The following is a 26,236-nucleotide window of genomic DNA, read 5'->3' as shown; positions in this document are numbered from 1 at the left end:
CCCTTCCCAAGACCCGCCCACTCTCTGTTTCTCCCTGACTGGTCTTGGTCAGGTGTCTGTGGTAACCACGACGTCAACTTTCCTTCTGGGAAACCAATTCGGGTTCGTATTGGGACACACGCTCACAAAGCCATGCTCAGACGGATATTACAAATGGTGAGTGTCCACGACAACAATCCACACGATATTACGTTTACTGGATCGAAATATGTTTATTTTTTGGGAAAATGTAGGCCCGTCCTTTTCTTATTTCTACCTGGGGCGCGCCTTTTCTCTAACGAGATCTCGCAGATGGGCGGGGTACTACGTTCGAGCCGACGATTAACGGACATTGGCGAAAAAGAACACCTCCCTCCATTCCGCGGTCTACTAATCAAGCGCTCCTATGTTGGAGTTGCCAAAGTTAGCATTAGATGCTAGCCCGGCTCTACTGACGAGGGCTACTTGATCTCGTGTCGAATCAATATATTGTACTTGCATTTTACAACACAGCACCGCGTCGTGTAATTTTAGCAGGGTGACAATGTCTGCGGCGTGTCGTATATGAACCACATCGGCAGATAACATCATTGGCCACCCGATGCGCATATCATTGTTTTCCGTTAGCTAAAGTGTTTTGTTGATTCATCCACAATTCGTTCAATTTTATTTGGACTTAACCCCTCACTGTTAACCCCCCTCTCTTTTTGGTTTGACCACGGAGTCAGTAGTAAACGACCATGCGAACGGTTTACTAAATCCCATTCATTGCACCCGCTAAGTACAACAAATTCTTGTACGTAACTTATGGAAACGTTTTTTTTTTTTCATATCTTAAATTTTGCTGTTGCTTGTACGTGACCATATGATACGTATAACTTGATTCGATATGAGACAATGTAGGAAACTGTGAAATCTCTGCCCATACAAGACAGCGTCACTCTACATTTGGCTTCTCGAGTGGTTCCTGTAACACTCACCAACTCATACAGGTTTAGGTTTGGGGTTATGTGTTTTCTGTAGACCACCTCAGCCTCTGAATAAGCGATTTCACAACAATAATGCGAAACTACCCGACAGGAAACTGCAATACCTGTACAGCTAATTATAATGTAGCATTAGGTATGGATGATTGATATACCTGATATGTATTTACATGTTTAATTTTTTTTACAACGGGAAGCCTCTGGTTAATGTTGAAATGACTAAAGTATTATGTAATGATGCACATTTACAGCGACTTTACATCCCTCCATTCATATTAAAACATGTACAACACTTGTAGTTGTTTTAAAGTCCTCTTTAAATACAATTGATTTGAATTTAAGTTATGGGGCCATAGTTCGGAGTACTAGTGACACAGATATAGAGTTATCCCATCGATTAAATGTAAAAAGCAAAATATTTGATTGCACTATACATATATATATACAGGTAACATCCGAGTTACGACGGGTTCCCTTCCGACAAAACGGTCGTAAATCGAAAAGCATTCAAAATGGCTGACGCGAGGTTTATACGACAGGATAGTATACGATGTCAATCTGTTGTTTTTAAGCAACGTTTTCTATTGAATACTATTATATACCAAAATGTTGACAGTTCATTTGTAAAACTTATAACTTTTAGTGTCATTTTAATCATTTTATATTTCATATTATTGATCTTTATTACTGTTTCGGTGCACACACTTTCTGCTGACCCAAATACCAAATACGCACGGCTTCCCATGCATGCAAGCTGTCCAAAAATCGCTCTTCCTGCTAATGGAGAAGCCAGAAGAGGTCATCTGTCTCAAAGAGGCGGCGGAACCGACCGTGAGCCCAACGCAGCGTTTGCGTCGCAGCGATCCCACCCGCTTCGAGCGCCGACACTCACCGATGTTCCAGCACGTTGCCATTATAAGAGCATTTGTATAACTGTGCGACTTGTAGCTATCAGTGCACACGGCCTGTCCTGACATGTGATGTGGGAACATATCCATGCTGCAACCTGATGAGTCTGATGGGGAGATGCAGCACTGTTTCATCTTGTTGTCTGGACCTTGGACTTTCACCCACACATTTCTTCTATATTCCATTCGATTTGCATATGTTCCAGAAAACATGTTAAACCCTTCAAATAGCAGTATTAATTTACCAAATTCATTCATCAATCCATTTATCAAAATGTGTCACTTAACAAGGAGTAGCACATTAACTAATGTTGTAGCTTGCCATAAAGCTATATTTATATCCTTTAAGGGAATTATAATTATTGTCTTCATGTTCAAGTTCTTCATGTCTTTAAGTTCACTATTTCTTGAAAAGGTTTCTTCAGTAATCAGTCAGGACAAGTACTAATCAGTAATCAGTCAGGACAATAGACGTAATCAGTGTAGCCTCAGGGAATACTCCTCTGCTCCCCCCAACCTTGGACCTCCGACACCTTCAAAGAACTACACATGATGGCTGAAGAAACCTTTTCATCGATGGACCACTCCTGTACGACTAAGAGCTTACACAGACGTTCACTATTTCTTATATCTGTTTTCCAGACTCCTGGCAAAGGAGGCTCCCCGAATGCCGAGTCAGAGCAGCCTACCACAGACGTTAACCACGATGAAACCTCAGAGGTAGTTCAATAATATTTTTCTGCCTTATTTCCACTTCTACAGCCATTAATTTATTATCACGTCGGTACCTGTGTTTAGGGTTTTATCTGTCCTCAATGCATGAAGTCCCACAGCTCAGCAGAGGACTTATTCAAGCATTATGAGCTGTTCCACGACACTGGAGAGCTTCCTGCTCATGTGGCCCCCACCAGGTGGGATTGATATTTATTTATTCCTATAACACTATTATGAACGGGCTTTTGAATAAGACAAAGTACACTCCTAAATATTTGTCAAATCATAGTTTTTTTTTAAATCTGTGACAGCCCAATCATAAAGATATACTATCAGGCATGTTATAGTTTTGATCATATCATGTGTGGTGTGCTGTGGTGTGCTGTGGTCATCGCAAGATGGCGGCCCCTGAGCAGTTGCCTCTCCTGCAGCAAATATCCCTGTTTGACTCCCTTTGTCTCCTACCATTTATTTGTCTGTCTGTCTGTCTGTCTGTCTGTCTGCCTGTCTGTCTGTCTGTCTGTCTGTCTGTCTGTCTGTTTAAAACATGAACATTCTGCTCAATTTAGGGAGGACCTAACAATGTTGCGGCAGGAAGTTCAGGACCTTCATACATCACTTAAGGTATGCTCAGTTCATTGGTCTGTACTTTTCGCTGCACAGTTATCATTCATTGAAATGTTTTTTCTTTGATTTTCTATCTGTTTAGGAGGAACGGTGGTTCTCTGGGGAGCTGAAAAAAGAATTAGACAAAGTCCAAGGACACCTGAAGCAAGTAATTCTTTCAAATTGTTTTAAAATGTGGCTTTATTCATTTTACATTTTCAGAGTAGTTTCTCATAGTATATATACATAATGGTGATGCTTTGTCGTGCGATATAGTGTCACACTGTTTTCCCTCAATCTCACAGAATGACGGACAGATGGGCTCAGAGGATTCAGGTGATGGTTACACAACCCCCAACGTGTATGCATATGCAAAATAATAACAATGTCACTTTTTCTTTCTGTCCCCTTCAGTATTAGAAAAGAAGTTAAACGAATCAGAGACAGAAAAAATTAACATCAAGCAGAAAGCCGCCCAGCTAGCCACAGAGATAGTAGGTTAGTGTGGGCACAGAACTGCCTTCCCACTGATGATCATACCATCCATTTGCTATGCTTATTGTGTAATTTCGAAATGTTGATGAACTGGTCTTGTTGCATCCACTAGATATAAAGTCCCGTTATGATGAAGAGAAAAGTTTCAGGGAAGCTGCTGAGCAGAAGCTTTCCAATGTGACTGAACTGCTTCAGCAAAAGAAGAAAGAGAACGAGAAACTGCAGACTGAACTGGTAGAACCCACATTCATTACTTTTCCAGAAAGCTTTATCCTCACTCGGTTAGTAGGAGTCTATCCCAGCTGTCTTCTGGCAGTAGGCAGGGGACATCCTGAACCGGCTGCCAGCCAATCGCAGGGCACACAGAAGCAAAGAACTGTTTGCGCTTACACTCTCACTTAGGGAGAATTTGGAATGTTAAATCACCCTGCCAATCATGTTGTTTGAAATGTGGGAGAAAACCGGAGCAAGCGAAGAAAACCTACACAGGCCCGAGACTGGACACTATTCTCTGTCTGTGCAATCTAAAGTCCACTGGTTCCAGGTCCATTAAATTCGACTTCACTGGACTGTCAACAACCTTGAATAAACAATTACCCAAAAATCACACATCCAGCGGCAGCGCATAGGATAAACTGTGATACAGTCGGGGAACACTTCTTGCAACACTAACTGCGTGTACTCTGTCCCTTAGCTGCAACGTCCGGGAGTGGAAGACGTTGATGTACTGCGGAGGGAGCTTGTGCAGGTACAGACATTAATGGACAGCATGACTCGCGAGAGAGAAGAGGAGTCTGACCATCTCAGAAACCACTATGAGCAGCTTCATGCTAAATTCACTTCCTCTGAGGTGAGATTGGGACACTTTATTGGCTCTTAATGGGAAATTGATATATTTTTACAATGGTGCCTTGACTTTCGAGTTTAATTCGTTTTATAAACATAGTTTAACTCAACTCAGCCTTCCCCATTTCATTGAAAGGAAATTCCATAAATCTGCTTTCATTATCCCCCCCATAAAAACACAAACATTGTTTGTAATATGTTTTATGATCAGGGAAAAGGCTTCTGGGGCACTATAGGATCCTGCCGTAAGAAAAAAGAAAACAGTAAAATGGAAATGATCTTGGCTCATTTTTATCATGCTTTCAGTCAATGGACATTGTACTACTCTTTCTCATGTGCAAAATTTGACCACCAGGGGGAGTATCATACGTGTACGTATCTTTAATAATGAAACTGATCTGCGATCTCTGTCCTTATGCCAAACAGCTTCTTAAGTTTGCAGTTTGTTCCCACCATCTTGTGGTCACAACTGAAATTGTCGTTGTCCATACTTGTGGCTTACCTTTGTCTACGTCTGTTTTCCTCCCCTTTCTCTTGTGCCTCCACATATCGAACCCCTCACCCACTCTCATTCATTCCTCAAGATTTGTAAACTGGAGGTAAAGACCGTTTGAGCATTGTTAATGAAATGTTCCTATTAACAGTGTTTCCAAAAAACTTCTCGTTGGTTTTCCATTAATTTTTTTCGTAAACTTTTTTAACCCCTGGCCCTTCTCTGTTGAGGTACAAACAGGCTTTTAATGCCTGTTCTCCAACTTTTCTGTCAGATAACTATATCACAACTGAAAGCAGAGCTGGAGAAGGGGCCACAGGAAGCAGCTGTCTATACACAGCAGATCCATCAGCTACAGAGCAACCTGAATAATATTCAACAACAAAGCCAGGTAATGTGCACAGCAGCTGTAATAATCACCAGACAACGTTTTAACTCATTCACTGCCATTCACAAATGTATTCGGGGATTGAAAATATGATAGTGCCATTCCTGAAATTGTACGGGTTGTGTTTTTCATGTTTGGGTGCCGATAAAACGCGGTCCATGGATATGTTTTTCTTTTCCATGTGTGGTTCCAAATGTGGCTTGACCGCGTGTAGGCTTTCACCCGTAGCAAGCAGTATTTTTTGTGACATTGGAGAGAAAATGTGCATCCTAAAATGTGTTTGTATTGTTTTGAACGGCATGTGGTTCAACACCCCACCCCCCATGTAAAAAATGTTTACAAAATAATTTGTGAGCCAACCTGTGCTTTTGCGGGAAAAAAACTTATTGGCAGTAAATCCTTATTTAGTCGATGTTTCATTTTTAATTAAAAAAAATGACAACATAAATGCAATTCAATGCACATCATGATGTGCATTGAATTTGATTGCAATTCAAAGCACATCAATTATCCAGATGAATTGTGGGTGTCCACTGTTCTCACATTTTCTGAAAATGCTAATATGTTTTTCAAATATTCCTTCGGGGATTTAAATATTTTCTGTTATTTTTACTGACAAAGACCCTTTCCTTTCTCGTCTTCCCCATGTCTCTTCTCTTCAGAGTCTGTCTGAAAAGCTGGGACACAAGGAAAAGGAGTATCAGCAGCTGGAAGAGCAACTTAAGACAGAGAAGACCGCCAAAAAGGAAGGCCAACATGGCTTGAGAGAGAAAGAGCGGGTAATCATGGAGCTGCAGGCCCGCGCCACAGGAGCAGAAATGTCCCTGCAGAAAGCAGATGCAGCGCTTGTAGAGAAAGCTGAGGAGGTGGCCAAGCTGAAGGCTGAGGTCACAGACCTGGAGGTGAAGCATGCTGAATTGAAAGTTGAGAGAAAACAGTTAGAACAGCAGAGGGAAGAGAAGGACAGCCAAGGTGCCCAACAGCAGATTGAAATTGGTCAAGTGAGTCCAACCTATGAAAGCTGATTTCTTTGCATTCTGGCACATTTGAGATTGGATAAATTTCCAAGATGGGAGATGCGTGGAAACACGCCACAGGCAACAGATGACATGAAGTTTCCACATCATGGAAATACAATTGTCTCGTAAAGAGAGGGATGTCATGAATCCGGTGAAGGTAATTGAGAATCTTCTCTGATGTAATCATTATTATTCCCCTTGTGGTCTGTCTAGCTTCATGCAAAACTATTGGAGACAGAGAGGCAAATGGGTGAGCTACAAGGTCGTCTGAAAGAACAGAGGCAGCTGTCTGGAGACAAATTGAAGGACAGAGAGCAGCAGGCCGCAGATCTTCAGCTTAAACTCTCGCGTGCGGAAGAACAGGTAGATCTGAGATTGAGCCTATGTGGATCCTAACTCAGAATTAATATCAACAAAGTTGCATCCTATCACAAATAAAAAATGTGCCTGAATCTGTCGGACACTGTGCTGTAAACATTTTACTTTTATACCACTAAGTTTTCATTAAACAAAAAAAGAAACCGATGTTGGCTGCCCTTTCAAAAAAAAAGAGATGAAAATAGATGAGTAAATGATGCGAAATGCAGTTAAAAGTATACAGACGTTGTTTTTCTTGTAGACAAAGGAAAATGCCAGTAAGAACACCGACCTGCAGCACCAGGTGGAGAAAGCCAAGCAACAGTACCAGGAGCTGCAATCACTGCAGCAGAGCACCAATGGAAAACTCCGCGAGTCACAGGTAAGGATTTATTTTCACCCTTTCTCTTTGCCATCTAACTAAAAATCCCTTTCATTAGTTTGATACATTAAAAAAGTACAGTGATACCTTGGCTTAGACACGCTTTAGCTCACAAACTTTTCGCCTTACAAACATTAAATTCGCGAGAATATAATGTTGGCATACAAACTACTTTTTGGCAGACAAACCAAAAAATTCGCGAGAATATAATGTTGGCATACAAACTAGTTTTTGGCAGACAAACCAAAACACACAGCGCCACGGTGGCTGGCGGACCAGTTTTCTGCGGATGAACACCAAACCACATGGTCGAACAGCGCCACGGTGGCTGGCGGACTCGTTTTCTTTGAGTGCAGATGTGTTTTGTTATCGATTGGAGTACTTATGCTATTATGGGACAGAAAAAGACCCCACCACAGGCTAGTGTTAAGCCGAAGAGAACACAAAAGAAAATCACAGTTGAGCAGAAGAAGGAGATCATCAAAAAACATGAACGAGGTGTGAGTTTGTGTGACTTGGCGCCCTAGAACTAGTATGTTAAGTCAACCATTGCTACGTGTGGCTCAGGGTGTTTCTGTGTTGTATAAAGCAATGGTCTCGGGCAATAGAAGAGGTTGAAAAACTTCTGTTGATTTGGATTAACGTAAAGCAACTAGCAGGGGACTGTGTGAGTGAAGCTATTATCGCTGAGAAAGCACGGCAACTTCACTCGGATATCAACAAGAGGCAACTACATCAACGACCATCACAAAGGTAAGTAAAACGACTTTAATATACAGTACAGCTTATTTCCTTAATTACAATCCAATAGCACATTTATTATACATAAAGTAAGGTATATTTTGTGTCGTTTTAAGGCTTATTTAGTCGAAAATTGTTTTATGGGGACCTGGGAACGGATTATTCTCATTTTTAATGTTTTCTTAAAGAACAACCAACGTCTCCGGACAAGTTGTGTCCATAATTTGTAAAATCGCTTCAAATGACTTCTACTGAGCGTATTTTACAAAGATTCCACCGTATATAGCTATATTTTACGTTTTAAGACTCACGCTGAATATTCCGGAAGTCTTGTTTATGAGTTGGTGACGAGTCCTCACCCTACATCACTGAAGGAATGCCCCTGACTGAGAAATGACATACCTTGCATCACCTGAATGCATTTTGCGGTACTTTGTTTGGTCTGAAAAGTTCGTGTTGATCCGTGTTGATGGCGAAATTAGAAGGAAAAAACACGCGATGGTGAATCGTTGTGTGTTGCATCAAGACTTCTACAGTTTATTTGACATTCGCTGACAAAACGTCCCAGGAGACAATTTCCATGGAGCTTTGTCGCCATCTTCTGCCTTTTTTGGGTACTGTGAATACTAAAAAGTTTGTCACTACATTTCTCTCCAGATGCATCAAAATGACCGGAATAAATTATTTAATCGATTGCAAACATGTATGATTTCCTCTTCAGAACTATTTGAATCATATTCATAACTGGATGAGTAACAAGAAAGCATCTTTTCAGAATCTGAAGCCATTGTTTTGATTCTCGAGCAAGGCAAGACGTCTTGGCATGACACCACGAACAAGGGGTTCAACGCCTCCGGGTTCAATTTGAAGTACTTTCGGGTTCAATTTGAAGTACTTTTTAGACACTTTAAGTCATTTTCATTGGTGTTTTGTATTTGACTAAAATATACTGCGTGTTTTGGGCATTTTAGATGCTATAAACGGAAACAAAAAAGTGATGTCGGGTGTCCTTTAAGGGAAATAAATGTTTGGAAGACGAACTTTTCGCCTTACACACACACTTTCTGGGAACCAATAAAGTTCGTAAGCTGAGGTATCACTGTATGTGGGAAGTCCTCGATTTCCAACCATTTCATTCCTACGAGAGTAGAATAACCCAAATTTGTATGCAAGTCACAATGCACCACAGTTCATATATGCTACAATATATTTACAAAGTACGTATATATTATTATGGTTCATAGATGATTCATTGTTATGCCACAACTTTGCAGGGCCTTTGGAAGCAAAAATAATCAAAAGGGCAGTGCCACAATATTGGTATAAAAGAAACAAAAAACACCCTGCCATAAATGTGAAACAGTATCATGAAAATGTTAGTGCATCGGAATTAAGCATGCATTTTATTCGAGCGTGTTCTTCCATTGTTTATCGTAATAAAATATTAGGTTGTGTCCGTAATAAACGGCGGACCTCCTTAAACAGTTAACCGCCAATTACTACCAGAGTAAAGGATGTGAGCCCAGCTGCACATAGGTAAAATCCTAAAGTAATTGAAATATTCCTCAAGGATTTAATTGTGTGTGACTACCACAAGATTGTGCTACAGCATTTTTTAATCAAAGACAAAGCCCACCAAGTGGAACCCCCCCCCCCCCCCCCCCCCCCCCCCCCCCCGGTAATCATAGCTGCCCGGTACAAAAATTGCCTCATATGACGCCAACTCAATATAGTTTTAATATAAATACATTGTTTTTGGCAGCGCACAAATAAACGCATAAGTGATTTTTTTTTTTCAGTCTTTCCAGTCCACAATCTGAGTGCCAAACTGTGACTATGCCAGTATTTTCCTGTGTTAGAAATGGGCATTACAATGGAAACAAGTGTCATCAAGAATGTTGCTTTCATCCCCTTAAATTAATGTGATGTACCTTCCAAATTGCTTAAAAATAAAATCCTGATACTCATAGGACCTTGTCTTATTGCTGCAGAATGACCTTGAGCAGGTATTACGCCAAATTGGAGATAAGGACCAGAAAATCCAAAACTTGGAGGCCCTGCTGCAGAAGAATAAGGATATTGTGACCCAGCTGGAAACTGAGAGAGAAGACTTATGTGCCCAGATTCAAGCAGGGTTGGGAGAGACTGCTTTGCTCAACCAACTAAAAGAGAAAACACATACACTACAGGAACAGGTTCGTGAGTTGCCACTCTCACACTGAAAACATTTTGGTTGGGTTGAAATTGGATATGAAAAATATTGACCAGTTAAAATAAGAGTCATGTTATTACCAATTTGTCTTTTTTCTTTTCTTACTTTCATTCAACATTCGGTGGAGGTGCACTGTAATTGACTAAATTGAGTAATCCTGATTTTCATATTAAGGGAGCGCAAAGGCAATGAGGGACATGAACTTTACATTCGGTTAGCCATCAGAATTAAATGATCAAAAGCAAAGCAAACTTTAAATAATATAACACGTCCATGAGAACAAAGCCACAATGGTTCAAAGGATTGGGTACTCTTCATAGGACTCACTTAGGCTATCAAGTGTGCTAAAACTGTGTACATATGGACAGATGCATGACAAAAAAATCTGATCTATCTCACCACGCATAGTGAGACGTTGCCACACATTTTCCCTTGATAAGTGGCAGTACTTGGCTGCCTTTCCAGCAGCTCCTGTATTTTGCTTTTCTACTTTCATTTCTTTCATAACTTTGCTGCTGTGAAATGTAAATTTCTCCAATGCGAGACTAATAAAGGCAAATCCAATCCAATCCAAAAGAAAATCCACACAGGCAAGGGAAAAGATGCAAACTCCACGCAGTGAGACGAAGGTTGGAATTGAAGCCTGCACTTGTACATTGTGAAGCGAATGGACGAACCAGGCTATAGCTTATAGTGGAGCGGTTCGGAGTGGTTCAAATCGATGCACTCACATTTAAATTATTTTTGTTTCCATCCTGACCAGATATACATCGCCAGTTCACCCAAGACCCCAATATTAACAGAAGTGATATAGAAAATATGTTTTCCTTAATAAATGTTTTAATCCTATTAAAAAATCTGCATGTATCTCACTTTGAACATTTTCATATTCTCTCAATGTGAAGGTTACCCAGTTGACTGACAAGATGAAGAATCAATCTGAGAGCAACAAGCAAGCCCAGGACAATTTGCATAAACAGGTTCAAGAGCAGAAAACACTCCTGCGTTCATCTCAGGACCGGGCCCACACCCTGGAGACTTCGGTGACTGAGCTCACTGCTCAGCTTGCAGATAGTAAGGAAAAGGTTACTCAGCTGGACTCTCAGGTAGCTATTGGCAATGATACCCTTTTAGTTTTAAGGGCAATTGAGATCTATTCTGGACAAATTCCCACCTTGTATTTGGCTTGTATTCCTCCAGCTGAAGGCAAAAACAGAGATGTTGCTTTCTACAGAGGCAGCCAAGGCTGCCCAAAAAGCAAATCTGGAGAATAACCTTGAGTCTGCTCAGCATGCGCTTCAGGACAAGCAGCAGGTGATTTGTTAGCTTCAGTGATTTTTAAATTTGCTTTAGGTTTTTAAAACTTGTAAAGTCAGGACTTGATTAATATCTTTGTCATGAATGACACTGTGAAGGAGCTTATTAAAGCTCAAAAGAAAGTGGAGGAGCAGGCGCAGCGGCTCAAGGAAAGGCAGGAACAAGGTGGTCAGCAAGAAGCCTCTCTGAAGGAGTACAAGGACAAACTTCTTGCCTCAGAGCAACGTGGCGAGAAGCTTGAAGGGCTCAATAAGGTCTGTGTCAAAAGTGTTTGAGTGGATGTGGAAATGATGCACGGTGTGCCCTCAAATGGATTTGACGAATAGTTGAAATTGATGCGCTTATTTCTCAGAAACTGGAAGCTCATGTCGCGGAGGTGCTGGCTGCAAGCGATCAGATACAGCAAGAAGTGAAGAATCAGAAGATGGAAGCATACGAGGCCAAACAAAAAGCTAAGGAGCTGCAGCTTTTGTTGGACAATGAAAAAGCAGGGTGAGTATGGAAATGTATTGATAGGTGCATGCACTGGAAAATGGTTGATAAACTGGGGCGCTCCGGGCTCACCAGCCTTAACCTGGTAGACAATTTCATATAAATTATGTTGTAGACCCCTGTGCCAATATGACAGTCATACTAAATCAATTACCTTTTTAAAATCACATTCTCTGTGTAGATTAATCTCTTATTTATTATTATTATTTATAATTTTATCTATGGTTTTATTATTATCTTCTGACTGTAAAATGTCCTTGAGTTTTGAAATGCCCTTATAAATAAAATGTATTCTTATCATTACTCCTCTCTGCCTCAGGGTTGGATTTAAAGCTCTGATATTATTATTCCAAGGCACACAACAATCCTGTCTCTTTTGTGTGAATCTACATGAATCATTCCTTGATGGAAATAGTTTGAGAACCATTGCTGTCAATTATACCCACAAAATATAGGAGCCCTCAGATTGAATACAATGTGTGGAATGTTTCATGGAGATTAATGGCAAAACATAATTTAAGTCAGTGATTCCCAACCTTTTTTGAGCCAAGGCACATCTCTTAAATTGATAGAAAAAAATTTAAATCTCACAGTACGCCACCAAACAAACAATGTATACAAAGAAGATACACATCCAATACATTCTGCCATTTGCGAGGACAAATTTTTACTACAAGTCGCAGTCGTAGATACATGTGCTGAAAGATTTCGGGAAATTCCCATAGCTTACCTTAAGAGTTCTCACAGCGCACATATGTGCTCAAGCACACTGGTTAGAAATCATTAGAAATCTTATTTGCATTATCTCAAAACTGGTCAATGCATTAAACCTGTATTATTTTCATATTGTTGTCATCATATACAATTAATTTTAACAATTTACAGTATGTTGCTCCATTCAGGTACGCAGCACTTCAAGAGGAACTGAAGACCAAGACAACCTCTTTGAGTGACACCCAGAATCAGTTGGACTGCTGCGAGCAGGGCAAAGCTGCCCTTGAACTCATTGTGGCCAAGCTAACTCAAGAAGGAGAGGCTAAGCATGCACATTGGGACAAGAAAGCAAAGGACCTCACTGCAGACATATTAAAGGCCCAACAAGAGAAAGAAACTCAAAAGAAAGAGCTGACCTCTACTCAGGAAAACCTCTCCAAGACTCGTAAGGCACTGAAAGAATGTCAGAGTCAGTTAGACACAGAGAGAAAGAATCAAAAGGCAGCCATGGAGGAAAAGGTCAGTTCCACTTAGTATATTATACCGTTGCACAAACACATGGAAGGGATATTCCTGGTTGTGTATCTGGCGCTACTGACAGATGCATGATGTCAGCATCTGGCGCGATACTACCCAACCATATACCAATAACCATATACCAAAAATGACGCAATACCTACCCAACGAGCATTTGCTTAGTATGTGTTAGTATTGAAAGGTCACACATAGTTGTTATTTAATGTTGCTGAGAGGGCAGAAGACAGCGACAGAAAACATTCGGGATCGTTCCAAGCAGTTCCTGACTGAAAAAAAAACACAACTTACTCCTAAGCTTATTCCTTAATTAACGTAACATAATTGTGTCTTTAATCCATAGGAAAAATCATTTGAAAAGACGAGAGGAGACCTTCATAGGAATAATGACAGCATCAGCAAGGCACTGATGGAATCCAAACAACAACTGGAGCAAATGAGAGAAGTAAGTGCTGAAAAAAAGGCCATCTGGAAATGTATGTTTATCACTGTTTATATTTTTCCAGGCACAAGTTAACTGCGATCTTTGTTGTAATGGTTTTTATAATATACAGTTTTTTTTCTGTTTTGTCCTGAATGCAAGAAAGTGTGCCTTCACAAGATTAAATGTATTTTAAACTGTGTGGGATGAGTATAAATATAAAAAGGCTTTTTTCTGGTCTCTGTCTATCTGACCTCATTGTGGGTGGGGACGCATCACATATGATGTACCCGGTTTCACTGTACATTTGTACACAGTAGGCCTTAAAAAATAAAATGTATATCCCCATGACGACATATTTTCTCAGCAAGTGTATTTTATTACATTGTTTAATTTGATGGAAAATAAAACAACTGATTTGGCTGCTTCGTCCAACATCCCCATTTCTACTTTATTATGTTTAATATCAATATGGTACAGGGTGTTCAGAAAGCAAGTAGATTGGGCTGATCCCATTGTTCCCACGACCTTTCTTTTCTGGTGAATGCAAAAATCGAAAGTGTACTCCCATCATTACAGACTTAAAGGACAACCGACGTCTCCGGACAAGTTGTGTCCATAATTTGTAAAATGGCTTCAAATGACTTCTACTGAGCGTATTTTAATACGATTCCACCACATATAGCTTTATTTTACGTTTTAAGACTCGCGCTGAATATGCAAGAAGTCTTGTTTTTGAGTTGGTGACGAGTCCGTACGTGACATCACTAAAGGAACGCCCCTGACCGAAAAAAAGACATTGTAGCAGTCCTTCTATCATGTCAATGTATTTTGCTGTACTTGTTTGGTCTGAAAACCTCGTGTTGCACCCAAAAGCCGCCAAGCTCCATGGAAGGAATTTATCAGCCTGTGGAAACGGGCTGATTCATTCCTCACAACAGCTCGGTGGCCATTTTCTCTTTTTGGGTGAGACATTTCCCCCAATGTTGCCTCAAAATGGCACGGAATAAATTCTTTAATCGATTGCAAACATATATGCTTTCCTCTTCAGAACTATTTGAATCATATTCATAACTGGATGTGTAACAAGAAAGCATATTTTCCGAATCTGAAGCCATTGTTTTGATTCTCCAGCAATGCAAGACGTCTTGGCGTGACGTCACAAACTGGGGGCGGGACTTTCTGAAAATGCCCAATTCGCAGCTCCACTTTTTGCAGATTTTGGACACTTGAAGTCATTTTTATTGGTGTTTTGCATTTGAATAAAAAATATCATACTGCGTGTTTTGGGTATTTTAGATGCTATAAAACGTTTTTCTGGTGTCAGTTAAAAAACAAAAATGTGATGTCTCGTTGTCCTTTAAACGACTGGGAAACGTATTACCAGTCAATTTGCTGAAATAAATGGCAATGCAGACGTAGTCCATTGAGTTTACCTGAATTTTGCAGCATGCTTGAAATGTTATGCATTGACATTTCTAGAAAACCCCTACAATTGAATACCATTGTTTAGTTTTGGGGGTGGGGGGGCACCAATGTTCCCTCTAATTTTTCATGTGTCTGAGCAGACACACAAGCTCCCTGAGCACACCGAGGACCACTGTGAGAAACATCAGATGTCTATGCTGTGGCCACACACCAGTATCACAGCAGTATTACGACGCCGAGGGCCCCTGCCCATTTGCGCCGTTCTGCTCCTATTGCCTGCGTAGCGTACGTGAACTGTAGGGCATTATTGACTGGACACCTGTCACTCATTAAGTTACATTGCAAAATGGTACAAAATATAAAATAAATATAAAAATAATTGGTCGAATTAACTAGATTATATCAGTTCTAAAATTAGATATTAAGTAATTCGTTTCTGTTTTATTTTATTTTGTGCGCTACATAGATGTTCTTGTGCGCTGAGTATGTGCAAGCATTGCGTGATTGTGCAAGCGCGCAGCTTAGAGGGTACATTGATTACCACATCCCTAGACTTTCGTGTCAGCCCGTACCATAGTCTATGAAACAGCATGAATGAGATGCTTCAAAAAGTATTTATTTATATAGGTCTTGCATGTTGACAGAAGGAAAAAAACCTTTTCTCAGTGTATGCACAAACGGTGAAGGCGAAGCAAATTTTAAAAAAATCTTCTGTTTCGTTGGAGCCATTCAGGAAGGTCAACTCTGTGGATAAAAATATCAAAAGCTTTTCTTCTAAACCTTTTCTCTCTCTTTAATTGCCAGGTAGAGAACAAGCTAAAATTGCAGGTAGAATCAGTGGAAAAGCAGAATGTAAAGTCTCAGGAAGTGCTGAGGGAGAAGGACCAAAACTTGGGGAAGCTGGAGGCACAATTTAAGACGGCCACTGGAAGCTATGAGGAGGAGATGAAGAAGCTGAAAGGAAAAATTGCGGGATTAGAGAAACTCAGTGTTGCGAAAGTAAGTGGATCTTTTGTCTTGGATACATGCATGGCCCATCAAATTAATCGGAGGGTATTTGTAGTCTTCTGAGTGTTAATGAACTACAAATTTGATTGTCTCCTTCAGGTGGAGGAAGAGCAACAACTGAGAGAGAAAGCAAGCGAAGTCACCCAGCAGCTGTCTTCTGAGAGGAGCCGGTCAGCAGAGCTACAGAAGGCATTAGAGCAAAGTCGCGAAAGCCTCACCAAGCTCCAGTCAGACTTCTATGGCAAAGAGTCTGAGCTTTCAGCACTACAGCAAGACCTCAAAGTAGGTTTAGGTTAATCTCACTTTAAAGGACAACCGACACCATTTTTTTTGTTTCTTAACTGACATCAGAAAAACGTTTTCTAGCATCTAAAGTACCCAAAACACGCAGGCTGATATTTTTAGTCAAATGAAAAACACCAGGCGGCCCGGTAGCCAAGTGGTTAGCACGCCGGCTTCACAGTGCAGTGATCGCCGGTTCACGTCCCGCTCCGACCTCCCTGTGTGGAGTTTGCATGTTCTCCCCGGGCCCGCGTGGGTTTTCTCCGGGTCCTCCGGTTTCCTCCCACATTCCAAAAACATGCATGGCAGGCAAATTGAACACTGCAAATTGTCCCTAGGTGTGAGAGTGACTGTTGTTTGTCCTTGTGTGCCCTGCGATTCGCTGGTCACCAATTCAGGGTGTCCCTGAAGACAGCTGGGATTGGCTCCAGCACCCCCCGTGACCCTAATGAGGAATAAGTGGGATGGATGGATGAAAAACACCAATAAAAATGACTTGAAGTGTCCCAGTCCCCCATGTTCGTGACGCCAAGACGTCTTGCCTTGCTCGAGAATCAAAACAATGGCTTCAGATTAGAAGAAGATGCTTTCTTGTTACTCATCAAGTTATGAATATGATTCAAATAGTTCTGAAGAGGAAAGCATACATGTTTGCAATTGATTAAAGAAATCCTTCCGTGTCATTTTGAGGCGTCTGGACTGCAATGTAGCGTCCCAGAAAATGCACAATGCGCCCAAGCTCCATTGGAAATGGGCTGATTTGTCTTCTGGGAATTTGTGTCAGCTAGTATCGAATAGTAGTCTTGGTGCAACATACAACGATTCACCATTGCATTATTTATGTTTTCCTTCTAATTTCGCCATCAACACGGATCAACACAAAGTTTTCAGACCAAACAAAGTACCCAAAATGCATTGTGTGTCGCTTTTATCGGTCAGTGACGATACCTGCCGTGATGTCACGGTAGGTTTCGTCACCAACTCAAAAAACAAGACTTCCTGAATAGTCAGCGCGAGTCTTAAAACGTAAAATATCACTATATGCGGTGTAATCTTTGTAAAATACGCTCAGTAGAAGTCATTTGAAGTGATTTTACAAATTATGTACAACTTGTCCGGAGGCGTCGGTTGTCCTTTAAGAGGTGTGTGCGTGCAATTGTATGTGTATGTCTTAAACCTATGCTACAGTGCACTATTTAGGCTATCTTTATGTAGAAATGAAAGAGAATGGGCATTTTATTATGACAACTCAATTGCCAAAAAAGGAAAACAATCTGCATCTGAAAACATTGTAATACATCTCATTGTCCGTGTACATTTAGCAGCCCTGTGTCCCTTTATTGAATAAGAATTATAAACAACAACCAACATAGTTACTCTTCCCTGAAGACTGCACCAAACATATACCTGAGATAACAGTAACGCATTTAATCAAGGTCCGACTCTTCTAATTCGTAAATAAAGTCAATACAGATTAATCCATATATTTCAATTCAAACTGATATTAGGCACTGGTTTTCCCAGCTAGACGTTACCTTTTCTTTTTGGCTTTTCCCTTCAGGGGTCGCCACAGCGTATGAGTGTCCTCCATCTAACCCTCTTATGTGCATCCTCTTCTCTCACACCACCTACCTTCATGTCCACTTACACAACATCCATAAACCTCATCTTTGGTCTTCCTCTCTGTTTCCTGCTTGGCAGTTCAAGGCTCAGCATCCTTCTCCCAATATATATACTTTCTCTCCTCTGGACATGTCTGGCCTCAATTGTAATCTATTGTAGGCCATAAAAAAACACACAAAAAAATCCTGACAAGCTGATGTGTGATCGCGTGAACTAAAGTAAGATTACAAACAGCCTTTCACTTCTTAAATAAGATTTACGGATTTGCAGGTATCAGAGGACAAGCTACGTTTGAACCAGGAGGAGCTGGCATCGAACAAGACCCATCAGACTGTCTTAGAAAATAACATCCAGGAGTTAAAGAAGAGCCAGAGTTCTCTGGAGCAGGAGCTCGGTGGTCGCGATCAGAGACTCCAACAGCAGGAGAAGTCATTGAAAGATCTCCAGAAGCAACAGGTGAGACATTCGGCAAATATAACACCCTCTCGAAACAAATCCTTAGCTAGACAAAATAAAATAAAAGCACAGTGTGCAAAGGCCACTTTAACAACATGATTAATCTATCGGTATTGGCAAAGTTGTGCAAAAATAATTCATATTGTACATAGTTTCTGTGAAATCAAAACATATATGGCAGTGTCAGAATACTAAACATTGTGATTTTTGTCCAGGTATATTGTCCAACACAGCTCTTATACTGGCTATCATTAATCAGCATGTTGTAACTGGTCAGTGTATGGCCATCATTTGTCTGCTCTGACTGTCATTCTGAAACATTAAGGACAAGGATGTGCGGCTAAAAAGCTCAGTACAAGCTCTGCTTGATGATCGTTCAGGGTCAAGCTAAGGTGGATCTGGAGATGGAGAGAAGCAAAATGGATGAGCTGCTCAAAGCTAAGAGTAGCCTGGAAAAGAACAATGCCAAGCTGACTTCGGAGATGAAAATTCTAACTGAGAGGACTGAGAAGGTCAGTTTCTTGCCAAGGTTGTTTCTCGTATCATTGTTATATTTTATCATTATTTTGACTGTCATACTGTAATTTCGGGAATCCGTCTCAGTATTTGAATCGGCACACTTTTAAATACATGGCTAAAACAACAGTTTTTTTGTTCTGTTTAGCTCTACGAAATTCAAATGAGTCTAAGCCTGGAATTACACTATATGGTTCAAAAACATAATAGGATTTGCCCACTTAGACCTGCAGTGTAAATCCATCTTAAAGCTGCCGGGTGCGAGTGAGTTGTGAATGACCCTCATCGACAGCTATGATCATGTGCAAACCCTTTAAATTGTTGTTTTTGCATATGTGTCACACCTCAGGAGCTCCTAGAGTTACAGGAAGCCAAGCAGTTATTGATCCAGCAGAAACTGGAGCTGCAGAGCCAGGTGGAGGCTGCTCAGGGTGAGCTACTTCTGGAACAGAAAGAGCACCGGTCCACCAGGGACAGCAGCAGTCAGAGAGAGGATCAGCTTCTCGCCAAAACCAAAGACCTTCAAAATCAGCTGGTAGGCCCAATTAAAAATATAATCCTGCACAATTTTTGAGCAGTTTATAAAACCTTTGTTTTTCAGGAGAGTTTATTCCAGAGCCACTTGCACTGGGTGAAAATCTTTGATATCACGTTTGACCCCTTCCATATGCTTGAAATACATTTGAGGGAAACAATGGCATTGCCTCTAATGAAGAGGCAATGTTTGGCGTTCCCAGTTAATATTTAATGTTACTTAAACAAAAGAGAATTAGTTCACCCAAACCATGTAGTTTCACCTTAAACATTAAGAGGGAAGTCAATTTGGCCAGCTGCATACAACATAGGTTCACATTTCAACTCATAACACTGCGGCTAACGGCGAAATGCTTTTCCTCATCAATCTTCAGCAAGTGACGTCATTTCCAGAATGACGACTACCCGTCAGAGATTGTACTGCATGGTTGTTGTCCCATTAACTGCCGTTTGCCATTGTAATTGAGTGCTTCGACGAAATGCGTCGGTGCTGAGTGGCGATGGATTGTTTACATTCAGGTCAATAGTTTTTTTTTCACTGGTGAAAAGAAAATATGGCACATAAAACAGCCAGGCAATTGGAACGATACAGTTTCACTCTGGCAAAACAATTTAAATTTACTTCACAGTTGACTGAATGAAAGTCTGCTAGCTTCATGCTAACATAAATTTAAAAAAAAACATAGAGGGAAATGGGCATAGCTGTTCAGGTTATTGTAAACCAAAAAATTCAAGATGCGGACGAGCAACGCAACCATATATACATATGGTTGCGGTTCACTCATCGCGGCTTCAGTGCATCGCGGATTTTTTTTCAGGTCGAAAAAAACGTTTTTTTTTAATTCTATTAATGGCATGCAAATGTGCAAACAAACAAAGTAAAAGAAACCGCAAACAACACTGCAAACAAAGCAGTATTCTTGAAAAAAAGAAAGACAAAAAAAAGAGAGTGTCAACAACTACCGATAACAATGTTCTTCTCTCGGAGAAAGACTCCTTCAGTAGAAAAAGATGCTACAGCGCAGCTGAGTCAGGACGAATAGGCGCAGCAGCAAAATATTGTTTTATAACACCGTTCTTTATTAAAAAAGAGGTTTTATTTTTGTTTCATTCTGCAGTATGTACAGTTTTGCATTGTAATTTTGTATTTTGTTTTTACTACATTGTACTTCGCGGATTTCATCTATCGCGGGTTATTTTTGGAACGTATCTCCCGCGATAAACGAGGCTTCACCGTAATGGCAAAAACTGGTCCTTTATTACAATGAAGGCATGGCGGTCCTCTTGTTGTTGCTCTCAAGTGTAGCAAATAATTTTCATTAGATTTAATGTCTGTTTTTGTCATCTCCTCTTGTAGGTGTCTGAGAAGCGAGCCAAAGATGAACAGGTGAAGCGAGGAGAGGAAGTGGAGGCCAAACTCGGTTCGCAGGTGACAGCGCTGAATGAAAACGTGGCCACTCTTAAAAGAGAGTGGCAGGGTTGCCAACGACGTGTGTCTGAGCTTGACAAGCAGACAGACGAGCTCAGGGGCGAGATCGCCGTGCTGGAGGCCACCGTACAACACAACCAGGATGAGAGACGTGCGCTTTTGGAGAGGTGCGTTCCGCTTGTGTCGTCTAAAATGGACATGCAAATACAAGTCTGCCATGGACCAATCAATATAACTTGGTCTTGTTTGTGAATGTTGTTGCCCTTTGCCACGAAGGTGCGTCAAGGGTGAAGGAGAAATTGAGAAACTCCAATCCAAAGCGGTGGAACTCAGGCGCAAAGTTGACGATACGACGGCAGCCATGCAGGAGCTGGGCCGAGAGAACCAGTCGCTGCAGGTTAGGCAGTGACATACTGAAAAAAATCCAAGCGGCTGAAGCCTTCTTCACATATGCTGTGTTTGCTTTCTAAGATTAAGCAGTCCCAAAGTCTTACCAGGAAGTGGGCAGAGGATCACGAGGTGCAGAATTGCATGGCGTGTGGTAAAGGCTTCTCCGTCACTGTCAGGAAGGTAAGGAGGAAATGCAGATTAGTCTGCAGGCCGTGCTCTGCCTTTCTTTGAGCAATTCACCCACCGGTCACATGTTCACTCCAATTTACAATGAGAACCAAAAAATATGCTGTAATTCTACAATGTGGCTGCTCTTGACAACAAATGCTATGTTGATTGTACCACTATTTCTTGGATGACTTTGGGTGGTCGCTAATACATAATTAGATTCACGAAAAAAAGGTTTTCAAAACAGTTCCTTGTAAAGAGAAGTGATCATCTAACACTTGAGTTGTTTGGCCACAATTCCAAGTATCTTAAGTGAAATGTGTGGATACCATGTTCACATTTAAAGGCCTTATGCAGCAATAGTACTTGGCAAGTACTCAAATAGAAGTAGCTATACTCGTTCTTGGATTTGGGTTATACTCATTTAAAGGACAACCGACACCACCGGATAAGTTGTGTCCATAATTAGTAAAATCACTTCAAATGACTTCCACTGAGCGCATTTTACAAAGATTCCACCGCCTATAGCTCTATTTTACATTTTAAGACTCGCGCTGAATATTCAGGAAGTCTTGTTTTTGAGTTGATGACGTTGATGATCCCCACATGACGTCACGTTTGGAACGGCCTTGACCGAGAAAGCGACACACAATGCATTTTGGGTACTTTGTTTGGTCTGAAAACATCGTGTTGATCCGTGTTGATGGCGAAATTAGAAGGAAAACTACATAAATAACGCCATGGTGAATCGTTGATTGTTGCAGCCAATTACGGTAACACGCATAAAGGTGTAAATTTGCACTAATTCCCCGCGGACAAATCAGCCCATTTCCAACGGAGCTTGTGCGCCATCTTGTGCATTTCCTGGGCACTACATTGGAGTCCAGACGGCTCGAATTGATACGGAAGGACTTCTTTAATCGATGGCAAACATGTATGCTTTCCACTTCAGAACTATTTGAATCATATTCATAACTGGATGAGTAACAAGAAAGCATCTTCTCCGAATCTGAACTCTCTGAAGCCATTGTTTTGATTCTGGAGCAAGGCAGTGTGTGACCCATAGTGATGTCACGAACAAGGGGGCGGGACTTTCTGAATCTGCCCAGATTCAAATGCCAAAGAGCTCCAGTGAGTTTTCAGACTGGTTGTCAAGATGGGCAGCGTGGGGGCTTGCCGAATGTTCAGTGATTGCAAGGCGGTGGGGGTGGACCCCAAAAATGCAGGCAGGAGGGAGGAGCAGGGTGTATTTGACAAATTGTATGAAATCAAGTCAGCAGGAACAAAATCTCAAACAACAAAGTCACCACAACAGAAAGGTCCAAAGTAGCAAACAAAACCACGAGTAAAGCATGACACGATGAAACAAACTTGACAGGGTGAAACAATGAGCCAACACTGAATGGTCGTCCCGGACGTCCTTTTAACTGCCTCTGGTTAAAATGACCCTACTGGTCATTTTAATTGACCAGTAGGGTCAGTGGTTTTTATTTCCTTGTATTTATATCTTCTGTTCATTTTTTTTTTCTATTCATTTAAACATCCTTTTTTTCAAAAATGCTTTTTTGGTCGTTCGTTTTGGTATTATTTGTCGTTTGTATGCAATATTTGTCAAGTGCAGGCAAGAGAAGGGACAAAGGGGTCAATAAGTATTATACAGCAATACTGAGATGATGTTAAAACTGAACCCCAATAGCCGATTGACTACAATGAAAAGTTTCACTGTGATGAGTTAGATTTTTTTTAAGTCTAAGATGCAGTTTTGGTTTTCTTTCATAAATTCATAAATATTCTTTTTTCCGTCGGTGAAAATACTTTAAGCTATAGATGAAAAGGTTTCTTCAGCCGTCTTCTGTACTTCAGCTGTACTCAAAGAAATACAGATGACGGCTGAAGAAACCTTTTCATCGATGGACCACTCCTGTACGACTGAGAGCTTACACAGACTTCAAGCTATAGTTATCATTTTTGTTTTTGTTAACATTAATAAACTTGACTTGCGCAGACGAAAAAAATAGACTATCAGTACACTTTTCACAAATGATGCAATTCTGATCTGTCAATGTCAAAAAAAAGTGTACATTAAATTTAAACACTGTTTATTTTTGTGCTTTTTTAGCCAATATGTTCCATTGTCAGGAAACTGAGTATAGTAGCTGAAAATATTTGTCGTCATAATGCCGATTGCGCTCCACCTCAAGCATCAACCACAGTCATAACCTTGCTGTTAAATGAATTCCTTTTCACACCAGCTTGTCTGTCTCGTTGTGATGTTCCTGCAGCACCACTGCAGACACTGCGGGAACATTTTCTGCGGCGAGTGTTCTTCAAGGAACGCCATGACGCCGTCCTCCAAAAAAGCCGTGCGGGTGTGTGAGACCTGCTTCGAGGAGCTGCAAGGCTGAGTTGATGCTCAAGGAACAATATTCAAGTTGTACACTAACAAGGACAGAGATTGCGTTGTGAAGAAAAAAGGCGGGCCTTTTGTTGGTAAGACATCGATCGGTTTACTCGATCAAGTGAGAGCAATTGGAATAGTGCGGATATGTTTTTGTGCCTTGTGCGAATTCTGTGAATGTCCCCCAGATGGCGACAGAAGCAAGTAAACGCCACCCGTGACTTTACGTTGTCGTTCGTCTTCTGCAGGGGTTTGCTTGTCATGTAGAAAAGCACAGCTGCCGCGCAAATGTAAATGCAAGTAACTATTTTTCTCTTAGGAATGAAAAACAAAATGACAAATCTATTTTTATTTTGACATCATGACACCATTTGTCAAATGAAGTGCTCTGATTAGTTTGGTTAATTGTTCACATCTGTGAAAGTCATTATTTAAGGTAAAATGCCAAGTCGCTGAAAGAACACTCACCAGGAAAAAAAGTCCCCACCCCATGACGAGTTCATTTTTTGGGCAACTTTTTCTTTTAAGGACAGTGATACCTCGGTTTACGAACCCCATCCCCTGGCTTACGAACTTTTCGGTTTACGAACATTAAATTTATGAAAATGTTACCTTGGCATACAAACTATTTTTCGGCATAAGCACGGAGCTACCACAATGAGTGATGTGTCGTTTGCGAACGAGCCCGTTCTCCTGACCAGAAAATGGCGTCCGGCTTGTTTTGGTCCTCTATTGCCCGCCCCCAGTCTTCGGTTAAAGCCACGTGATTGGTCAAGAACGCAGCAGTGAGGGGAGGTGGTTTAAACATTAGAGACAAGCAGATGACAGTGAGAGCGTTTCAACTTTGATCGTTCAAAGGCAGAGTGTAGACTGCAAGGTTAAAAAAATCCCATCAATCAGGCCCCACAAACAACCCGCACAAGCCATCTGTATACTTGATGGAAAAAGCTATCAACCCAGCTCAACAGAACACAATTGATGAGGAACTAGGTAATAGCAGCCACTCCATTCCATCAAGCCACCAACAACCATCACAAAAGTAAATAAAACGACTTTATTATACAGTTTTTGTATTTATACAGGTTATTTCTTTAATTATAATACCATAGCAGATTTAGTATACATGAAATAAGATATATTTTCTGTCGTTTTAAGGCTGAGAAAATTAGAAAGTAGAAAATTATGTTTTTGGGGACCTGGGAACGGATTATTGTCATTTTAATGGTTTCCTATGGGAAATTTATTTTTGGGATACACACTTTTTACCTGACACACTCTGTCTGGGATCCAATTAAGTTCGTAAGCCAAGGTATCACTGTACTGATGTCAGATCAGTTACTGCATGTTGCCTTTGTGTGGCAGTTTGTGTGTGTGTGTGTGTGTGTGCGCGTGTATGTGAGGAGTACATTGTGACCAAAGAATGATGAGAGGGAAAAAAGGTTTTTCAGTACAATCACATAATCAAGGTCTGTCTCCAGCACAGTGCTACATGCCGTGTATGACTTTTTTTATGTGCCACATTTCTATATTTCAGTGTTAATATCTTCCAAAAGGCGGTGCCTGTTCTGTTTTTTCAAATTAGTAATGCAGTCGTGTGTGTGTGCGCGCGTGTTTACGATTGATTAACTACTGCCAGGCGTGTGCCTGTGTTTAATGTAGGCTTGCTGTTTTATGTCAAGATGCACCATGCACGACCTGCACTTATAATTGCCCGTTTTGTCTCCCGTCTGTAAAATTTCAACGTTATTTAATTTATCACCACAGTTGTCAGTGATTTGTTACTTATAGAAACACTGCAGCAGGCTGTATAAATACCGTATATCTATATATAATGACATGTTGGCATCGCACTGCAATCTCAGTTCCATGCACACTCTTTTTGCATTATTTTATGTTTACCTCAAATTGGTAGTCGAACCTTCAAGAAGTTATGTGTCTGCAGAGAGACCACACAGTAGCTAATCCAATTACGACTGCAAGAACCGGCTTTTCTGTTCCTGGGATACTTATTTCAGACAGTGGCTGAGATAATTCATCTTATGATTATCAAATGCTTTGAACAAGAGAAACATAAAATTTGTATGTGTGCATTGGTGTTTTTTTTCCGATACAGGCTTGTAGAATACACACTGAACAGTTGCTTTTTTTGTTTCTGTTGTTCCTGTCTGCTGTGGTTTTGTTTGGTGATATGAGTGAAGGCTTGTGCCTTTATGCACCGTTACCTCTGTCAAGTTGGGCCAACATGGCATTGTATTGAAAAGTGACGGGAAAGAATAATACACTCACTTGAATTTGCTCATTTTCTAATTTGTTGCAACAAGTTCAATAAAACATTCATCATTCAATCATGTTTTCGTCTCCTGCATTTTTGTAGTGTTTGGAACAAGCAAACAAATAAAA

General features: G+C 40.8%; 1 protein-coding gene across 2 annotated transcripts; it reads left to right on the top strand.

Moving 5' to 3' along the window:
- Positions 1–18: 18 nt before the first annotated feature.
- On the top strand, positions 19–26,184 carry eea1 (early endosome antigen 1). 2 transcript variants are annotated; one of them, XM_088997407.1, is made up of 29 exons: positions 19–156; positions 2,516–2,593; positions 2,672–2,784; positions 3,157–3,211; positions 3,297–3,362; positions 3,499–3,529; positions 3,608–3,691; positions 3,801–3,922; positions 4,383–4,538; positions 5,302–5,418; positions 6,078–6,416; positions 6,648–6,797; positions 7,054–7,173; positions 9,906–10,109; positions 11,032–11,232; positions 11,327–11,440; positions 11,542–11,697; positions 11,796–11,935; positions 12,838–13,168; positions 13,527–13,628; positions 15,837–16,031; positions 16,140–16,322; positions 18,216–18,401; positions 18,782–18,913; positions 19,267–19,452; positions 20,809–21,047; positions 21,157–21,277; positions 21,352–21,450; positions 23,721–26,184. In XM_088997407.1, the coding sequence occupies exons 1-29, from the start codon at positions 133–135 to the stop codon at positions 23,841–23,843; spliced, it is 4,167 nt and encodes a 1,388-aa protein (XP_088853533.1). In that variant the 5' UTR covers positions 19–132; the 3' UTR covers positions 23,844–26,184. The 2 variants fall into 2 exon arrangements, with proteins under 2 accessions (XP_088853533.1, XP_088853534.1); XM_088997408.1 differs by lacking the exons at positions 19–156; positions 2,516–2,593; positions 2,672–2,784 and having other exon boundaries at positions 3,193–3,211; positions 3,297–3,358.
- The last annotated feature ends 52 nt before the right edge of the window (positions 26,185–26,236 follow it).

The sequence above is a fragment of the Hippocampus bargibanti genome, linkage group LG05 (genome assembly GCF_051943395.1).
Source record: "Hippocampus bargibanti isolate YZ-2025 linkage group LG05, ASM5194339v1, whole genome shotgun sequence".
NCBI lineage: Eukaryota > Metazoa > Chordata > Actinopteri > Syngnathiformes > Syngnathidae > Hippocampus > Hippocampus bargibanti.
The sequence above is the reverse complement of the archived record's forward strand: the minus strand, read 5'-3'. Positions and strand labels throughout refer to the sequence as shown.